Below are 20,828 nucleotides of genomic sequence, written 5' to 3' on the forward strand. Positions count from 1 at the left end.
AGTCGTATCGTGCTGTGCTGAATTTGGGCTCATTTTTTCAGAAAATAGAATCCTAATTTTTTTCAATCGTGTTTTGTCATATTTTCCCGTATTTTGTGGATTCTTTGAACTTCTTCATGAAGTTGGAAGAACAAGGAAAGTTCTCCATTATACAGCCAGAAGACAGTGATGAGTATCACACAATTAATCCAGTTTACACCGGCGTTTATTTACGTAAGGACACTACCATGATTGCTTCTCCATGTTCTCCAATTTCTCTCCCTATCCTGTGCTCGGAGTGCATCATGTTTTGTTACGAGTCTTCCGCTATTTGTGGGGATTTTATGTGCAATAAATGCATGTCTTATGCCCATCTAGCGGAAAAGATCTTAAAACTGGAAGCTCACATTGAGACTCTGCAAAACATGAGAAATAATGAGGATTAATTTGCTCATCACGATGCTAGTGTTAATGTTAGTTCTATTTCATGTTCTCATGTTCTCAAAGTCCATGATTCCCTCGTATCCCACTCCTCTATCAAACTTATTTGACCACACGTGTGGATAAGCCAATGGAGGAAAGGAAATCAGAGAGCTTTAATTATAATAAATAATCCTGCATTGTTAGCAAAGAAAATGTTGCGTGTCATTAATGTGCTCTGGTCCTTACCTTATATGGTGTAGTGAATAAATCTATAGCAGATTATCATCCCTGAATTGTTGGTTATCAGACTGGTGTGCATGGAATAACGTGAGTTTTATTAATAACTGCCGATCGTTCTGGCGAAGGCCTGGTCTTTTAAAAAGAGATCGGGTCCCGAGAGGGCTGGATGAACCCCATTTTACCACGAAAAGTTGGTTAATATAAAAACAAAACACACTTGTGATCAAAGTAATCTTCGACTATTGTCTTGATGTACTATATCTCACTGAAACCTGGCTGAAAACAGACTTTAAATGAATGTCATAAATACTCAAAATCCCTGTCTCAGCCAAATCACTTAATTCATTCATGAATGCTGGTGGTGCCTGCCTTTCCCCCAACCTACTGCCCTGGTTACAGTCAGTAGGCCTCCTGGCCCTTACTCTGGCTTTTTATCCATGAATTTTCAGAATTTCTCTCTCACTTAGTTATACACTATGACAAAGTGGTGATGTTAGGGGACTTTAATGTACACATTGAGAATATAGATGATTCTTTTACATCTGCATTCATTAATATTTTAGACTCAGTTATTATCACGGACATACTTTATAATTAGTCCTAAGCTTTGGTGTTGACACTAATAATCCTATTTTGTCTGTCCATTTTCTTATCACATTGCATTTACAATTGTGAAGCAACACGTAAAATGGCGTATCACATTCCAGATCCAAATTTCCCATTGGAAACTTCTAACGAAACTAGAAGATCAGAGCTACAAAATTAGGTATCAGTTGTTTGGATTGGCCAAACCATTTTGTAGATATGAGTTGTTAAAGTATGTACGGGATTGGTGGTGTGCTACTGCAACTCCACGGAGAAGACTGGAAGCCAGTAGCATACTGCTCCAGGAGGTTGACTGATGCAGAAACCAGATACGCGCAAATAGGACGTATTAAGTATTAAATATAAGTGTTTGGCGAGTGTCTGGGCCTGTGAGAGGTTTGGGAAATATCTCTACCAACTGCAGGGGGTAACCACCCATTCCCTGTGTAACAGTGAGTGTTCAGTAAGTGAAACCACAAAGATCAAGTTTTAACAATTTATTTGACCAGGTAGGTCACTTAGTTAATCACATTTAAATTACAAATTAAATCTAAATAGTCAAAATCTAAAAGTATTACAATACAAACCAAATTGCAGAGTCTTAAAAGTCATTCCTGGTAACTAAGGCTACATACGCTAGGTGCATGGGGGTCTGGCTACAGACACCACAACAAAATCTACAAACACTATGTGCATGGGAGTCTGAGTACAGTCTCCCAGATTGCTTGGTTCCCTCTCCCTAAAATCACAAACCAGGCCTTTGATCCCGATCATAAAAATGGGTCCACAATAAACCACCTGGCGTCTATAACCAATTTGAATTTAGAGCCATACCATCTCAGGCGGGGGGATTTGGTCAGGGATGAATATTGAATATTATCTAAACTGGCTTTATCGGGAGAAATCCAATGCTCTATGCATATTTCAGTGACTGAGGAATGATAGAGATGTGAGAGGGAGAGAGTAATTACTGGGAAAGTTCAAGAGAATAATGCCTGGGGCCCTGCAGGAAACCTGCCCGTGCCGTAAAGAATGTCACCCCTGTCGCGACGAGTTTGCCGACTTTATGACCCGACTACCAGAGGAATACAACCTTACCCACTCATTGTTCATGTGAGAATGTTTAATCATTTCCGCCTTACAACCTTGTGTCAATTTGAATGAGATGGACCGGAATTCACGGCAAGCGAATCTCACATATTAATGAGTAAAGATTAAGAATTTGCAGTGGTCTTATTCATCTAATTTAAAAAGTTTTTTAACTATTAATGTTATGTGTCTATTAAAAGAGATTCTCTGAAAAAAGATTCTCTGAAGCAAAGATTGACATTCTGTTAATGGAAATACAAGTCAAAAAAAGATTGTATTGTGTAGTGTAAGCAATGAATTGTCAGAGCTGGGGAAGACTAAAGCCTGCCAACATATAGCCTAGCTGTTGTAAACTCTTAAGTAAATGGTTGGCATTTATATATAGTAACACGGACTATGTAGCAGGTAAAAAGAAAATGGTTTGACATTAAACGGGAGACAAAAAGTGGTACTTTCCTTCCCATAGTGAAGCCTGGAAGGCAACAGTTTCAGCTCTGCCAACCACTGATTATGTGTAGCTACATAACATTACTTTGCAGGCAGCTTTTCTTTAATGTATTTTTATTAAATGTATCTGTATCTATGTTATTAAGCTTGCTAGTTTGCTAAACCCACTGCAGTTAGTTTACTAGTTCTACAAGCTGCTGGCTTCCAGGCTTCACTGTGGGAAGGAAAGTACAGGGCTGGAGGAACACATTGATAAATTATAGGAGAGATGTCGCTGTCTGGAATCCCACCGGAGGGCAATAGCCTATACGTTTTCCCTGTCCTTGCAGAGAGCCAGGAGGAGGTGTCACAAGCCTGAAACAGAGTGGTTATGTGGCCATGCTTCAAATCTTCTAATAAAGCAGTAAATGTAATGTAAAGAGAGGTCAGCTATAGCAACGAAGCCTAATGCTGCATGCACGTCATATCGGAATGATCAAATTACCGTCTTCCAACTGGGAAAAAAGTCAACCTCTGATATTTAACATGAGGCAAAAAGGAAAACTCATAAACAAATGAAGCACATCAGCCACATGCCTTGCCACTCCTATACCATGGTGTTTGCCAGTGTAAACTTGAACTCACCCTTATTGTTTGTTATGTTTTCTGTAAGCCACACCAAAAAATTGGCTCAGTCTTTGAAGATGTGCTGTTTCCGAAGTAGGCTACACCGTGCCCCAAATCTTCTAATAGGCTAAAGCAATAAATGTACATGTAATGGAAAGAGAGGCCAGCCATATAAATGATGGTTAAGCAGGCTACGCCCTCTTTATAGCAAACATTTAGACTTGTTGGCTAAGCCTACTTATTAGGGGTGAGCAGAGCATTAATTTCAGACGAGTACTTGAAATGAGCATTGCCTTTTTCCGAATACGAGTGTTGTACGAGTAATTGGATTCATTATCCGTGATCGGAGAATTGGCCTGTCATGCTATGTTTCCCAAAAGTCGGAATGCAGCTGCCTGTATGTCCAAGCCCAATGCCAGCAGGACACTCACTTGGACACCAGTGTAACAGAGGAAGCAGCACCTGGAGTCAGTGTCTGTGACAACAAACTGCCAGCACAGACGACACCCAAGGCAGCTAATGGGCACTGGTCGCCCCGTTTCCTGACTCCTTGAAGCAGCAGAGTGGGCTGCACCTTCAAATCCATTCAAATGCAAAGACTTTTAGTATCGCTTGTAGGATAACCTGAAAATGAAGTATCCAGACTCTGATGATATTGATAGGTCACAGACATCAGGAAGTCATGGCATGCAAAGGATATGCAACAAGAAACTAAACATGATTACTTTAATTTACATAGCATTGCTGTGTCCCAAACATTATGGTGCCCTGAAATGGGGGGACTGTGTATAAACACTGCTGTATAAAATGCCCTTCATTAAAATCTAACAGTATGCACTTTAACCGCATTTAAATGAGAAATGATTAAAACACCTAAGTAAATTCTAAATGAGGACAAATTGAAAGATGAATTTCTCAAAACCTCTTATGTCACACATACTTTAACAAGCCATACAGTCCCCTGTAAAAGTATTTGAACAGCAAGGTCAATTCCTTTTCTTTTGCTATGCACTGAAGACAACTGAATTTGATGTCAAAAGATGTACTTGAAATGCCATCCATCCATCCATCCATTATCTTAACCCGCTTATCCTGAACAGGGTCGCAGGGGGGCTGGAGCCTATCCCAGCATACATTGGGCGAAAGGCAGGAATACACCCTGGACAGGTCGCCAGTCCATCGCAGGGCACACACACACACACACACACACACACACACACACACACACACACACACACACACACACACACACACACACACACACACACACACACACACACACACACACACACACACACACACACACACACACACACACACACACACACACACACACACACACACACACACACACATACCTGGGGGCAATTTATACTCTCCAATCTGCCTAACCTGCATGTCACAGGATGAATTCAGAAGTATACAAAAACATTATGTCTGTCAATTTACGGAGAAATGTGTCCATTCCAGAGGAATCCATTCATGCAACCCTGAAATAAACAACAACTGAAAGAGGCTGCAGTAAAAGCCTGGAAAATCAACAATTGTGATGTCAATGGGTCATTGCATACGCTACCAAATATGAAGTGTTATTTACTATCATTTACTTAAATACTCTCATATTTATCATTTTATCTCAACCCCAAATGTCTTCAGTATACTGCAAAAACAAAAGAATTGGCCTTGCTGTTCCAATACTTTTGGAGGGGACTGTATCTCCAAAACAGATTAGTCAATCCCAACAAGCAATACCTCATTTTGTAGCTTTGATCTTCTAGTTTCAGATCAAACTATTTATTTTAGAGATATTATGATGCCCCATTTACCGCATTGCATCACATTTGTTTTGGGATATGCAATCTTTGTAGCATGCATATCCATTTCTAAAATAACATGACAATGGAGGGCAACACTTATTCATTCATTAAACATTGAAAGTATCCCTGAAAAAAAATTAACTGCTCGTTAATTCACTTCAGGAATGGCAATTATGTTTGAGATATAAGCTAGTATTTCAAGAATTACTCCTGTAGTGCTTCAAACAACATGGACAGCCCTGAATACCTACCTAAGATACTTATACATGTTTTTTTTCAATAATTAACATTCTGTTGTTTAAAAAAAAATATTATTTTACTTTTTCATCATATGTTTTCTGGTGTTTTTCTCAGGTCTCAATAGGACAATATAGACCTTTGGGGCAAATATACAGATCAAGAGGCCAAAAGTAGAGGTGAGGATTGCAAAGATGTGGACAGCTACAGTGTACTTTCCTGATGTGCTCACATATACAGGGATGAAGGTGATCCAAACAGCAAAAAATATCAGCATGCTGAAAGTGATAAACTTTGCTTCATTGAAATTGTCGGGCAGTTTCCTGGCGAGAAATGCCATGACAAAACATAAGCATGCTAAGAACCCAATGTAACCAAGCACACACCAGAATCCCACCTCTGATCCCACAGCACACTCTACAATGATCTTGGCAGTCTGGTATTTGGTATTGTAGGCAGCAAAGGGTGGTTTTGTGGTTAGCCAAACCAGGCAGATAACAACCTGCACAGAGGTGCACAGGAGAACACTGGCTCTCTGGTGGATTGGCCCAAACAATCTCATGACATTGGTGCCAGGCAGTGTGGCCCTGAAAGCCATCAAGACCACCACAGTTTTAGCAAGAATGCAAGAGATGCAGAGAGCAAAGCTGATTCCAAAAGCAGTGTATCGGATCATACAGAACCAGTCTGTGGGCTCACCGATAAATGTCAGCCCGATCAAGAAGCAAATACCCAAGAATAGCAGCAATAGAAAGCTCAGTTCCATGTTGTTGCCACGGATTACTGGAGTTTTTCTGTGGGCAACAAGAACCACAGAGACCACAGTAGTGGTACAGGCTCCAACAGCTGCGACAACACAGAGAATAAATCCCATTGATTCATAATAGGACAGGAACTCTATGACTTTGGGAATGCACTCATCTCTGCCTTGGTTGGGCCAAGTCTCCACAGAGCATCTTCTGCACTCTACAGAATCTGCCAACAAGAGAAAGAAAAAAAAATAGTAACATAACAAATCACAGTTTTTCAGTATTTACAAATATTTCTTGTCTCATAAGATGCACCTTATGTGATTGATGTTTTAGAATATAATATTGTTGATGTGTATTCAAGTATTTCATTGTATGGGGATTGCTACATTTGAAAGGAAAACACCAACATTTTGGGAAATAAACCTTTTTTCCAACTTACCCAGACTTAGACGAGATGTTCAATTACATTTTGATTTTTGTGCATTCACTGGCTCAATGTCCATGTTAGCATAACATGTTAGGCTTCAAGACTTCATGCTAAGCTATCGGAGTCAGCAGCCTACCTCCTTCAAAGTGAAGAAATACACCTGACAGCAACTCCGACAGCATCTCCGACAGCATCTGTCTTATTTACACAAGGTATCATTACATTACATTATTGGCATTTGGCAGACGCTCTTATCCAGAGCGATGTACAGTTGATTAGATTAAGCAGGAGACAATCCTCTCCTAGAGCAATGCAGGGTTAAGGGCCTTGCTCAAGGGCCCAACGGCTGTGCGGATCTCATTGTGGCTACACCGGGATTAGAACCACCGACCTTGTGTGTCCCAGTCATTTACCTTAACCACTACGCTACAGGCCACCCAATGTTAAAAAGAGAGAACTTCCCACATGTTTATTTCAAATACACATAATACCTTGTGTAAATAAGACAGCTTCTGTAAGGTATATTTGCTGTAAGCTGTATTTCTTCACTTGAGTTTGGCAGTCTGGAAATTGGTTTTGTGGTCAGCATACAGTAGGGTTGGTTGGTGGTTTGCAACTTCATTATATGCAGGGTGTTACGGCCACTTGGGCCTCTCAGCCTTATTCTGCATTATGTTGCTTAATTCTGTTCTCATGTCTTGTAGGCCTGGTCCCGTGTGTTCCTGGATGGGATGTGCCAGCGCAGCTGAGGACATAAAGTGGGCCCGGCCTTCCAGAGAAGCGGCGAGAGCTTTGCTTTGTCTTTTGTTCTGTTTGGTGTTTGAGATCATTTTGAAATACATATGCTTTTTTCACGTAAATAAACCTTAAGCGTGAAACAGTTGTGAAGTCTCTCCTGCCATTTCTTTGTTACTTTGAGCCGGTAACAAGGGACTGATACTTTTTACAAGTTTTATCTGATCATTTCTGAGCATCACCTTATGGCAAAGGAAGCCAGGGGTAATGTAATGTTTTTTATAAACAGCAGCACCCGGAGTCAGTGTCTGTGACAACAAACTGCCAGCACAGACGACACCCAAGGCAGCTAATGGGCGCTGGTCGCCCCATTTCCCCGACTCCTTGAAGCAGCAGAGTGGGCTGCACCTTCAAATCCATTCACTTTAATTTTAGTCCTTTGTGAACTCATTCCTTTAATATTCATGAATATTATTTCAGAAGATGCAACTGCACAGTTGTCAGATATGTAATTACCGATTTCATTGCTGATCTCCCCTTCAGCACAAGGTATACAGTCATAACAGCAGATTGGCTGTCCCTTGCGAGTGGCCTTCCTGGAACCTGGTAGGCAGCTTTCACTGCACATTGATAGTGTTGCCTGAAGGGGTATGCCATCCACACAAATACGGTTATAGCACACAGGCAACATAAAACACACATACAGGGCAGACAGTACACTAACTGCTGTGTTTTAGGCCCTGATACAGGTGTACACACAGACCAACAAAATGTAGTTATACACTGGCTAACCACCCAAGAGAAGTGAGTTACACTCAATATTAAAATTTAATTGGAAAACGCTATATATCCATTTAAAAAAACAAAACTTGTCATTGATGCTCCATAACATTGTAAAATCAATCAAAGTCAAACATACGTGAGGTGCACATGAGGTTAACAATGGAGAAAAAATGCTGTTCTCCTAAGCCGCTAATCCCCCCCCCCCTATTTACAAACATCCATGTTTGTGGCTACCCATACACTCAGTGAGCACTTTATTAGGTATTTATTAGACATATTCTTTGGACTTATTGGTCTTCTGCTGCAGTAGCCTATCCACTTTGTTTGATGCGTTATGTGTTCAGAGATGCTCTTCTGCATACCAATATTGTAATCCATGGTTATTTGCGTTTCTGTCACTTTCCTGTCAGCTTTGACCAGTCTGGCCGTTCTCCTCTGACCTCCCTCATTAACAAGGCGGTTTTTTTTTTCCGCACCATTCTCTGCAAACTCTAGAGACTGTTGTGCTTGAAAATCCCAGGATATCAGCCGTTTCTGCGATACTAACAATCCAACAATCATTCCACAGTCAAAGTCTCTTTGATCAAATTTCTTCTCCATTCTGATGGTTGATGTTATCTAACATTATCTGAAACTCCTGTCCCATATCTGCATGATTTTACAGATTGCACTGTTGCCACGTGATTGGCTGATAAGATAATTGCATGAATAAGTGTAGGTGTACATGTTCCTAATAAAGTGCTCATTGAGTGTATATCCATTTTTTGTCTTTTGAGAAAAAGGTCAATTTCCTCGCTGCTTCATTTTTGACACAAAGCCAACATCGTTTTTTTGTTGAAGCAGATTCAAAATGACATTCAAGCAGACTCAAAATACACTGATCAAATTAACTTATTTGGGTTTTCATAAAACTTATTTTGACTCATTGCAAAATAATTGCCAGTCAGTAGGTCAATTTGTCATGACTGGCCATTGTCCCTCACAGTATATACACTGTACAGCCAATAGCTGGCATCTTGCCTTGCTCAGAATACCGCAATTTCTTCCATTTTTTTCATTCATTTCTAGGGCGAAGTAACACGTGGTTTGTAAGCAAGTACACTGCCCTTTTCTCCTGCAGACTGATGCCTGCAGTGTTGTCCCAGGAGGTACAGGGGGAGGAGCAACCGGTCCACTTCCTCAGCCACAATCTAAGCCCCAGGGTGGGTTGATATAGTACCATCAAGAAGGAACGTCTCCTAATAAAATGGGCAGTACGTTACTACCTCCTGGGAAAACACTTTGTTCTCTATTCGCACCACGCCCTGCTCCAGTGGCGAAAGACAACACTGGATGAAAGACAACAACGCCAAAGTGTTATCTGGCTCTCCAGCCATTCCATTTCTGGGTAATCCATTGGCTGGGATCTGCAAACGCTTGTGCCGAGTTCCTCTCCTGGGAAGGCTGAATGCACCCTGGCTACATTCTTCCCCGCTCCTGTGAAAACTGAATAAAACACCGCTGCAATCCGGACTGTCAATAACCCCCCTATGTCCAGCTCATCTATCCTCTCAGGGGTGCATCACAGCATGTGACACTGATGTAATCTAAAATAACATTCACGTAATTTCAATGCAATAAAAAACGTGCCCTCTGTCCATTAATTTCAGCATTGTATATCCCTACAGTTAAAACTATTTTTACTTTCACTTGTGTTTATTTTTAGCTAGATACTCTGAATTGATTGCATTTTTACATAGTAACCAAACTTTAACTTAAGTATAATTTCTAGGAACTTGTTCCACCCCTGGTTTTGTGAAAGAAAATGTAACGAATGTGAGACAAATTAGGAAGGTGTGTATGTGTGTATAAATTGCCATTCTTATGTCTACAAAGCAGTCTGCTATATGCCAACATTTACCAAATTCATATTTCCAAATACAGTCATCCAAGAGATGAGGGACCAGATAGAAGACAGAGAACCTTATCAGCAGAGGAAAATGACAAACCTGTTGGCCTCCTTGAAACTGAATAGCCGATTCATTTATGAAGAGGTCCTTTTCTCTGCCCAGAGAGGCATCATAAAACCCCACCTTCACCAACTGTAGTGAGCCATCATGGCCCTGGTGCCAGTTGACAAGGTCATATGAGGCAATAGGATCCCCGTTTTCATTGAAGCTGACTTCCTCTCCGAGTATTGTGAACCTGGTCTGTTTCATGTAGTGAAAAAGCTGCACAAAGCAAGGAAAACACACTGAGCAAAGGGGAGACAGTTTACTGGTATGTCTCACCTCCAAAATTTCAATCATAATGACAAAAACAGATTGCAATTTGTGCAAATAACCACAAATGTTTCTAGACCTCATACCCAAGCATTACCACCACTATGCAGCGCTATATTTCAGATGCACGGGTATTGAGTTTAAAGACAACGATGTGTCTTTAAAATGCTCAATATAATTTTAGACAAATCTTGAAAATGGCATGTGTTTTAAAAAAAAAGATTTTCTTCATGAGTTTGCAAGAAAGAATCAAAAGGACATTAAGTCGAACTAGACAGTCCACCAATTTACTGAAGCAGTTTTTAATATCATTTTTAATCAACAAAAATTTAACTTGCAGAAGCAGTAGAACCTAAGATCACTTTCCCAAAAAGTAATGTCTTGAAAACATACATTTGTGCTAGGATAGAGGAAATACCAGTTTGGACAGATTTCTACAGATTTAGGTAATTGGATTAATGTTATGTTCCACCGAAAATGCATCGTTGGTCTTCCAAATCATTTGAGAGGTACATACTTCAAATATCATGAGCTATGTACTTGGAAAGATAAATTCTAATAAAACATGTAAATTTGCTCATTTGCATAAGAAATTCGAACATTTTTGTGGCAAGTACGATATTGTTATAATTCCTTCAGATTCTAAATAAGACATGTTTGAAGATGGTTTTCAGCCATTTTTTTTATAACCAAGTCTTAAAAAAAAAAAAAAAAGAACATTTCTAGAAACTTGGGATTTTTCATGAATAAAAATTTCAGGATCTAACAATGAGATTTGTGATGCTGTACCCACCACAAAAGCTTAAGCAACAAAATAATTGGTCCTGTCATATCATCCAAAATCAGGTTTTGAGAAAATTTACTCCAAAGACAGAAATGGAATATAATTGTACTAATTACACCATACACATGACATAATAATTCAAAATGTGATATTATCCTGAAAGTTGAATAGATAAGGGATCATCTGCAGCCGTAAACAGAAAAGGGTACATGGATTTTTCACTGGATTTTTTCAGTGGAACAGAACCTTAAACTAAGTAATTTGACCTCAATCAGAATAAAGTTATTTAACATGACAAAATACTTTATCATGACTAGTCCATGGATGTTAATTTCATGTAATGCGATTGTTTTGGGAAACACTTGAAAACTAGCAGATATCTTTAATAAATACTTCCAGACATTCTTACCACTATGACATGCTTCGTGAGTCAACCCTTTTAATTCATAAAGAAAATGATGCTACTTGTCAGTGACGTGGGGAACACAACACAAAAGGTTTCTAGAGCAATAAAGATCAGAGCTGATGAAATGATTTCAAAAATCTTAAAAACATAACCTATTTTACATTGAGATTTTGTGTGAAAAGTAGGGAATTGCATGGAAACAATGTGGTGACAATATATACTAACATTTAAAATAATATGAATGAACTTGTTTTTTTCAATAGTTTAGTTAAAATTTAATTTCTCAGAATTTACGTGCTCCAATACAGTACAAGAAACACACAGACCCACCTGCCATGGGAGGAAGTCTTTAGGGTCAGCACATTGCCCATTGCCAAATGGGCCATTTCCTTTTACACAGGTCCTCATGTTGTGCAGTGAATGTGCAATAAGGTACACAGCCTTGTACACATTGTAGGACACTCTGAGCTGGGAAACATCTGAATATACTGAGTGCACATCTTCCAGGTTCTCCAGCCCAGTGCAAGGCTTTCTACTGAGGGTGGCACTTTTATTGCCATGTACATGTGTGTTTAAGGACCTGTTCAGTTTACAGTCAAATGTTTCCTCCCAAAACTCTGCAAGGAGAGCAGACCCAAGTGCATCTGAGGATTTCAACCTGGTCAGAAAGGATTTCAGGCCTGGGATTTCAGCCCTGCGTATCCCAAACCCCAACGTTCCGATCAACAGATCGTGATAATCATTCCACAGAGAATTGCCTGTAGACCAAGCTTCACTGGCAATCCACTGTACCCTTGCGACATTTTGACGTTTCCACTCTCTTAAAATTGTGTGCAAATCTGGCTCCCCAGAAAAACTCAGGATCACCTTCGCTGAAGATCTTTTAATATTGTGTATCAGCTTGATGATGGAGTCCTTTGGCATGGATTGGGGATAGAAGTGAACATAAGCTGCACACACACCAATTCTGGCAGATTCCTCCAGGAAAAGTTGTACAGCAAAACGAGCATAATCAGAATCTGCCCCTATCACCCCCACCCATGTCCAGTTGAAGTGCCTGATAAGCTTAGTTATAGCTTTTATCTGGAAGGAGTCACTTGGCATTGTCCTCATGAATGTAGGGAACTCTTTTCGATTGCTAAGACAACTGCAAGAGGCAAAGTAGCTCACCTGAAAGACATTTTAATTTAATAAGGCTTAACAAAAATGGCCTTCAGAGGAAATAATTGTTTGTAGAGTGTGAAGAAAGCTCACCATTGGAATCTGAAAGGACCCTAAAGTCCTGAGAAGGGACATTGTCGCTCCTGAACCTGCATCTCCAATTAAAACAGGTGCAACAGGTCTGCGCAGCCCTACACAGCTGTAGTTTGTGTTCTGCTCAGGCTGCCCATTCACAAGAATGAGAGAACTTTGCAATGAAGCTGGAATGTCATCACAACTGTCTCGAATATGGTATCCCAGTTTAAGAAAAGGAAGTAGATCCTGGCGTTGATTTATTTCCCAGACAGCAAAAGACATTGTTCGCATCCACTGTAGGGCTCTAGCACTAAAACTGAGGCAAATTCAACTTCTAAGAACATTAAGGTAGCAGAGTAGTACCAAAGGCATGTATTGCAATTCCTGTGTTGTGAATCATAAAACTACAACCTCTGAAGTGATTACTTTGATTTCAAATGATTGGTTTGAAATGTCTTCATAATGCAAAAACAATCAGATTGTTTCAAGGGTAATTGCACAGGTAATTGCAAGGTTGCACAGGTGATGATAGGTAATTAAATGATTTGAAAAATATAATCTTAGAATAAATCACCACACATTACTAAACTACACAAACACACTGAAATATATAACTTACGACTTGTAACTCAGTGGTTGAGGTTTCTTCTTATAGGATTGTGAAGTTGATATTTGATTAGCATGCAGTGGGAATAAACCTCCCAAAACAACATCTCCTTCTTCATACAAACTATGATCATCTTCTTCTCCTTGAAATATACACTTGGTTTGAGTTGTGATGATGTTGTTTGTAGCTGCCAGAAGGAACAGCAACATTTTGAGGACCTCAGTAGTGCTGAACGCCATCATAGCTTGAGGTTCGCTCAGCACTGAGATGTCGGTTATATAGAAACCCACAGGAATGAGGACGTAGAGTCAGGTGGTAATGAGTTAATTTTCCCATTGGGGCATTTAATTCTGCTAGGGCTGTGTTGTTAACATGACTGGGGCTTCCTGTTCCAATTACAGTTCCTGTTTGGCATTCTAATTCAGTTGCATCGTACTGTGCTGTGTTTGGGCTCATTTTTTCAGAAAATAGAATCCTAACTTTTCCCAAGTTTGTGGATTCTTTGAACTTCTTCATGAAGTTGGAAGAACAAGGAAAGTTCTCCCTTATACAGCCAGAAAACACTGATGAGTATCGCTCAATTAATCCAGTTTACACCGGCTTTTATTTACTTACGGAAACTATCACGACTGCTTCTCTGTGCTCTCTAATTTCTCTCCCTGTCCTGTGGTCAGAGTGCAACATGTTTGGTCATGACTTTTTATATGCAGTAAATGCATTTCTCATGCCCGTCTAGCGGAAAAGATTGCATTGTATCAGGAATGCAGAACAACAGTCCCAATAGCAAGACCAAGGAGTATCTTTCAGTTCAGCGTCTTGATTATAAATTTGTCAGGTTAAATAGGTGGAGGTCGATAGCAGGCAAACGGAATCAGCAGGGGATAAGCAGTTTCCAGGCAGAGGGTGAATACACTAACAAACAGAAACAGCAAGGATAATCCAAAACGTTGTAGTCACAGGCAAGGGGTTGATAACCAGGGGACAAAACAGAATCCAAAGACAGAAGTCGAAAAGCCAAAATGGGTCGATACACTACGGTTCAAAACAAGACAGACCGGTAAATCTAAAGGCAGAAGTCTGGCAACGAGTTAGACATTTCAACAAACAGAAGGGTTTAAATACGCTGGTAACAAGAGGGAAATAACAATCAGGTGTGGGGCAACAATCAGGAATCAGGTGAATCAAATTAATGAAGTGACTGAACTGACAGACTATGGTGTGCACAGAGGGTAACAATACACGGAAATCCTAAGCACTTAGACCACAGGTGTCAAACTCCAGTCCTGGAAGGCCGTAATGTCTGCTGGTTTTTGGGGTGTTCTGGGTTCAGTCAAGTCATTGATTGGTTAAAGTATCCACACGCCTTTTTCTCAAGGCCTTAATTGGCCTTAATTGGCAGCTGATTGACACCCCTGACTTAAATAAACCTTACAGCATTGAGACATTAGAAGTATTTCATTTTCTGCTCATCCCTATGCTCGTGTTAGTTCTATTTCATGTCCTCAAAGTCCTTGCTTCCCTTTAATCCCACTCCCCATAAACCGGTGGAGGAAAGGAAATCGAAAATCAGACAAAGCTTTGATTATAGGTGATTCAATAGTCTGAGGCATCAGAGTCTCTAATAAACCAGCAGCCATGGTATGTGGCATTCCTGGCACTCAATCTACCTACATCGAGGCCAATTTGAAAGTCCTGGATAAAGGCAAACATGAATTTTCCACATTATTATTCACACTAGTACTAATGACTAATGACGTTTGACTGAGGAGGTCACAAAAAGTAATTTTGAGTCAGTGTGCTTGTTAGCAAAGAAAATCACACTGGGGTGCAGGAAATAATGCAGGTTTTATTGATAACTGCCGATCGTTCTCGAGAAAGGCCTGGTCTTTTAAATAGAGATGGGGTTCATCAATCCTGAGAGGGCACAGCCCTTTTATCTTTTTACCTGCAGTCTAAATTCTCTAATTGACAGGCTAGGCCGCAGGCATTCTGTCCCAAAATGTCTGCTACTTTCTCTGAAACATTTATTAAAACCAAACCAATAGGGACTGTGTCTGTCTCCCGATTTCCTATTGATTTTAAATAGAAAAACCACAAAATTTGCTAGAAACCATTTGGTTAATATAAAAACAAACTTAGGGGTTCCAATAATTTGGACACCTATGGTTTTTTATCAAAAAATAGATTACTTAATAAGAAACATTGGATCATGAGAGGAAATATGTTTCAATAAAAAGCATGCTGTTTTCCCATCTTTAGGTTGACCATGATACAAGCTTATACTAGTAATTATACTGGTATGTTAATTACATGATAATGAGAATTCCAAAAATGTAGGCTTTCATAACAAATGTGCCAGAGTTGCCCTCTGCTGGTGATGGTCACCATCAATGTTTAACAATATACGAACCAGGTTACATTTACATGCTACAAATAAAGTATTTGAAATATGCAATTATTAGTCATGCCTTACTGATCAGCATTGTTTTAGGATTCTGCTCTGGAGGAACTAGAACAGTATGCTTATGAAATGGAAGGATAACAGTATTTCTATTCTTGATTTTGCCTAAAAAAATCCCCAGAAAGCAAAAAAATGTGATTAGTGTTTGATCATTTGCATCATTTGCAAGTAATATGTGGCTATACTTTCTTCCACATTACTTAATTAAATTAAAGAGTTGACATTGAATGCTGGTTGCAGTGATTTCTGATTCTGTTCACATTTGCTGTTACTCCGATGTTTCTGCAATTTGTTCCACCTCAATCTGATTATCCTGAGGCTCAGTCATGCCTTTGAGAATCATAGATTGATGGAGAATGAAAGCTGTATTTAAACCTGGTACACAGCAGTGCTAGATCTGAGATGTGCAGTGGGATGGCACTGCAGACCATTCTGCTGGCACTGACAGTCCTCTGGGCTGCAGCACAGACACCACCATGCAGAAGACTGGGGAGGGCAGTCAAGCCCAGCTTCTATCAACACGGAGACATCAACATCGGTGGGGTCTTTGCCCTGAAATCTGCTTTGGAAATTACCATGAAATTTGACATTAAACCCGAGTCCCAGAAGTGTTCAGGGTGAGGTTAAATATTATTCAACATTCAGCTGCTGTATTAGTGATTATTTGATTATACTGTCCTGTAGTACATGTAATTAAATCTATTTCATCCTAATCAAAGGTAATACTGAATATTCCTTGCAAAAAACACTGCAGTAGGTTTGCATTTGAAGTAAAGTGCATAATAAACATGGATATATTGAAATGAGAATTATCATCATAACATGACATTTCTAGAGTTAATTTCAGAGAATTCCGGGTGGCTCAGACAATGATCTTCACCATTGAAGAAATAAATAACAGAACTGACCTGCTCCCTGGGGTAACTCTTGGATATAAGATATATGATTCCTGCATCTCTACAATATTCTCTCTTAGAGCAGCCATGGCTCTGATGAATGGTTATGAGGAAACACTGTCCGACACATCATGTTCCACACCAGCAGTAGTGCAGGCCATTATTGGGGAGTCTGTGTCAACTAACTCCATTGCAATTGCAGCAACTGTTGGATTATTTCAAATTCCATTGGTAAGAGTTCAATTTCTCCCTTGTATATACTCCAAAACAATGAGTAACACACTGATATGTAACTGAAATAAGAACAAGTATGTTCAGTATTGTATGTCTGGACCTCGTAAGCAAGGATTCTCTATTGTGAAAATGTAATGGTAAAAAATAAACTTTTAATAGCTTTTTTCACAAACACATGAAAAGTCACAGTGAAATGTGCCCTGTATGAGTTGATTTAACTGCTGCATAGTCATGATAATTTTGCTCAATGCTTGTTGGTGTATAAAGCAGGTATTTTCCATTGTGTAAATTCTATGATAGAAAATCTGCACGCACCGCGCACTTTATTAGGAACATTTTTACTTTATTTCACTTACTTATTCATGCAATTATCAAATCAGCTTATGTGATCTAAGTGACTTTGACTGTGGAATGATTGTTGGTGGCAGAAAGGGTGGTTTGAGTATCTCAAAACTGCTGATTTTCATGGCCACTAGTCTCTAGAGTTTGCAAAAAATGGTGCAAAAATAATAATAATCCAGTGAGCAGCAGTTCTGCAGACAGAAACGCCTTGTTAATGAGAGACGTCAGAGAAGAATGGCCAGACTGATCAAAGCTGACAAGAAGGTGACAGTAATGCAAATAAACACACATTACAACAGTGGTATGCAGAAGAGCATATCTGAACACACAACACATCATCATTCTAAGTGGATAGGCTACAGCAGTAGAAGTTAAAAAAAAAAAAAAAAAAAACCTAATAAAGTGCTCACTGAGTACATATACACATGATATACACAAAGCTCAATGACTTCCAAATAAATACAAAGAAATATTTAAACTTTGTGTAAATTTGTAAAGTACTCATCTTCTACCTTTGCTATGTTTTTCAGATCAGTCACTTTTCAACATGTGCATGTCTGAGCAACAGAAAAGAGTTTCCCTCATTCTTTAGAACCATTCCGAGTGACTATTACCAGAGCAGAGCACTGGCTCAGATGGTGAAGCACTTTGGCTGGACCTGGATAGGAGCCGTGAGGAGTGATAATGATTATGGCAACAACGGGATGGCCACATTTATAAAAGCTGCTCAACAAGAAGGCATCTGCATTGAGTATTCTGAGAAATTTCACATAACAGAACACGAGAAACTACTGAAGGTGGTAGATGTTATCAAAAGAGGTACTGCAAAAGTAATTGTAGCATTTTTTTCTCAGGTTGAGATGAAAAGTTTACTTGAGCAGCTGACCCTGCAGAATATTACAGGTTTACAAATGGTTGGCAGTGAGTCCTGGATAACAGAATACAATCTAGCAACACAAACAAGTTATAGAATCCTTGGAGGGTCTATTGGCTTTGCTATTACCAAAGGCAAAATAAATGGCTTCAAAGAATTCATACTAAAACTTCACCCCTCACAAAGCCCAGCGAACCCTGCTGTTATAGACTTTTGGGAAAATGTGTTTCAGTGTTCCCTAATAAATGAAAACAATCGACCTCACATGAATCCCTGTACCGGATCAGAGAGCTTGAATGAATTGGAAAATGAATACACTGATGTGTCAGAGCTGAGAATCTCCAACAATGTTTATAAAGCAGTGTACGCTGTTGCTCATTCTCTACATGACCTGCTGGCATGTACACCCCATCAAGGCTGCACAAACAGTGTGAAAACAGAGCCCTGGCAGGTAACTCAATTAGCCCTTATATATATAATTATTCAACTCCTCCATTATGAACACAGGCAATCAAGCATTTGTCTGCTTGAATATCTACAGGTGCTTGAGGCTTTGAAAAAGGTCAATTTCACTTTGAGAACCGGAGAGAAAGTCTCTTTTGACAGTAACGGAGACCCAATAGCCAGATATGAGCTGGTGAACTGGCAGCTTGGTCCTGATGGTGTAGTAGAGTTCAAAGTGGTTGGCTACTATGATGCTTCTCTACCATCTGGTCAGCAGTTTGTGATGAGTCCTGTTAGTATTGTATGGGCGGGTGGGGAAAACGAGGTAAGCGTTTATTCACATCATGAACTACATCGCATTGCCCATTAGTGCTTTTATTTAAGAGTTGAACCATGCTGCACAGAAACCCAGGTCAGTGTGCAGTGAGAGCTGTCCCCCAGGCACTCGGAAGGCTGTGCAGAGAGGAAGGCCAGTCTGCTGCTATGACTGTGTGCCCTGTGCTGAGGGAGAAATCAGCAATGCTACAGGTAATTCTGAGTCTACTCAGTCTTTTTTTATGCTTCTTGCATCATGTTGTATTCACTCAATGTTTTATCATACACTTATTGTATTGTATAGCCATATCTGTTCACTCTGAGCATTTACACATTGTCACTGAATTTTCTAATCATGTTGATTGTTTTCTTACAGATTCTAATGAATGTATTAAGTGCCTGGAAGAATACTGGTCTAATGCTAAGAGAGATCAATGTGTTCTAAAGGCAGTCGAATTTCTGTCCTTTCAAGAAATTATGGGAATATTGCTTGTTATTTTTTCCATATTTGGAGCATGTATAACTGTACTTGTGGCTGTGCTGTTCTTCATAAAAAAGGACACTCCCATTGTGAAAGCCAACAACTCAGAGCTGAGCTTCCTGCTGCTCTTTTCATTGAACCTGTGTTTCCTTTGCTCTCTTACCTTCATCGGTCGCCCCTCTGAGTGGTCCTGTATGCTGCGCCACACTGCATTTGGGATCACCTTTGTCCTCTGTATCTCTTGTGTTCTGGGGAAAACAATAGTGGTATTAATGGCATTTAGGGCAACACTTCCAGGCAGTAATGTCATGAAGTGGTTTGGGCCACTCCAGCAGAGACTGAGTGTTCTTGCTTTCACTCTCATACAGGTCCTTATTTGTGTGCTTTGGTTAACAATATCCCCTCCTTTCCCCAACAAGAACATGAAGCACTACAAAGAAAAGATCATTCTAGAATGTGATGTAGGATCAGCAGTGGGGTTCTGGGCTGTGCTGGGTTATATTGGGCTCCTCTCTATATTGTGCTTTGTTTTAGCTTTTGTGGCTCGTAAGCTACCTGACAACTTCAATGAAGCTAAATTCATCACATTCAGCATGCTCATATTCTGTGCAGTCTGGATCACCTTTATACCAGCTTATGTCAGCTCACCTGGAAAGTTCACTGTTGCTGTGGAGATATTTGCAATTTTAGCATCTAGTTTTGGCTTGCTGTTCTGTATATTTATTCCAAAATGTTATATCATGTTATTTCGACCTGAGAAAAATACAAAAAAACATATAATGGGTAAAACACATGTCAAATCTCAGTGATTGTCTGCATCTGTTATGCTGAAGAGAAATGTCATGTCTGTAATATCTGAGAGAGGAATGTGTTTAAAAAAAATATATATCTGTGTTCAATAAATTGCCTTTATTGTAACCGGTGGTCCATCTCAATGTTGTTCCAACACTGAACTTAGCCAACTAACTATCCTAGAACTCTGGAACTTAGCCTACTTATTATTTTATTGAATTCATATACAGTGCTGTGTAGAAGTCTTAGGCACCCTTGACAAAACCTGGGAACAGCCGGTGCTTTCTCACCACTGGGATGTGAAAATATGCATCCATTATATCCATGGATGTAAATCATTCCCCCTCTGAAACAGCCTGGATAATGCTTGCTTGCTTTTGTGACAACTTCTGGACTTAAGATATGATTGAGTCAATCAAATAATTATCTGATATGTGTATGAGTACCAGCTACAGCTGCAGACTGCAAGTGTATCCGAATGATTTTACTGTGCTTCAGTACACGCTTGAACCAGGGTAATTTATAGGGCTGTCAGAAAATTAATAACAGGGCAATTCGTTGGAACAAAAACCAGC

General features: G+C 39.7%; 2 protein-coding genes across 2 annotated transcripts; one reads left to right on the forward strand and one right to left on the reverse strand.

The window, feature by feature from the left end:
* Positions 1-5,502: 5,502 nt before the first annotated feature.
* Positions 5,503-13,653, reverse strand: LOC133107502 (extracellular calcium-sensing receptor-like). Its single transcript, XM_061216489.1, has 6 exons — positions 13,427-13,653; positions 12,826-13,123; positions 11,902-12,741; positions 10,109-10,330; positions 7,854-7,977; positions 5,503-6,398 (listed from the first exon to the last, which is right to left on the reverse strand). Exons 1-6 carry the CDS (start codon positions 13,651-13,653, stop codon positions 5,503-5,505), a joined length of 2,607 nt encoding a protein of 868 aa, XP_061072473.1.
* Positions 13,654-16,289: 2,636 nt separating this feature from the next.
* LOC133107503 (extracellular calcium-sensing receptor-like) lies at positions 16,290-20,270 on the forward strand. The gene is made up of 6 exons (XM_061216490.1): positions 16,290-16,492; positions 16,711-17,002; positions 17,878-18,672; positions 18,763-18,990; positions 19,070-19,193; positions 19,357-20,270. The coding sequence occupies exons 1-6, from the start codon at positions 16,290-16,292 to the stop codon at positions 20,268-20,270; spliced, it is 2,556 nt and encodes an 851-aa protein (XP_061072474.1).
* Positions 20,271-20,828: the final 558 nt, after the last annotated feature.

The sequence above is a fragment of the Conger conger genome, chromosome 13 (assembly GCF_963514075.1).
Source record: "Conger conger chromosome 13, fConCon1.1, whole genome shotgun sequence".
Taxonomy (NCBI): domain Eukaryota; kingdom Metazoa; phylum Chordata; class Actinopteri; order Anguilliformes; family Congridae; genus Conger; species Conger conger.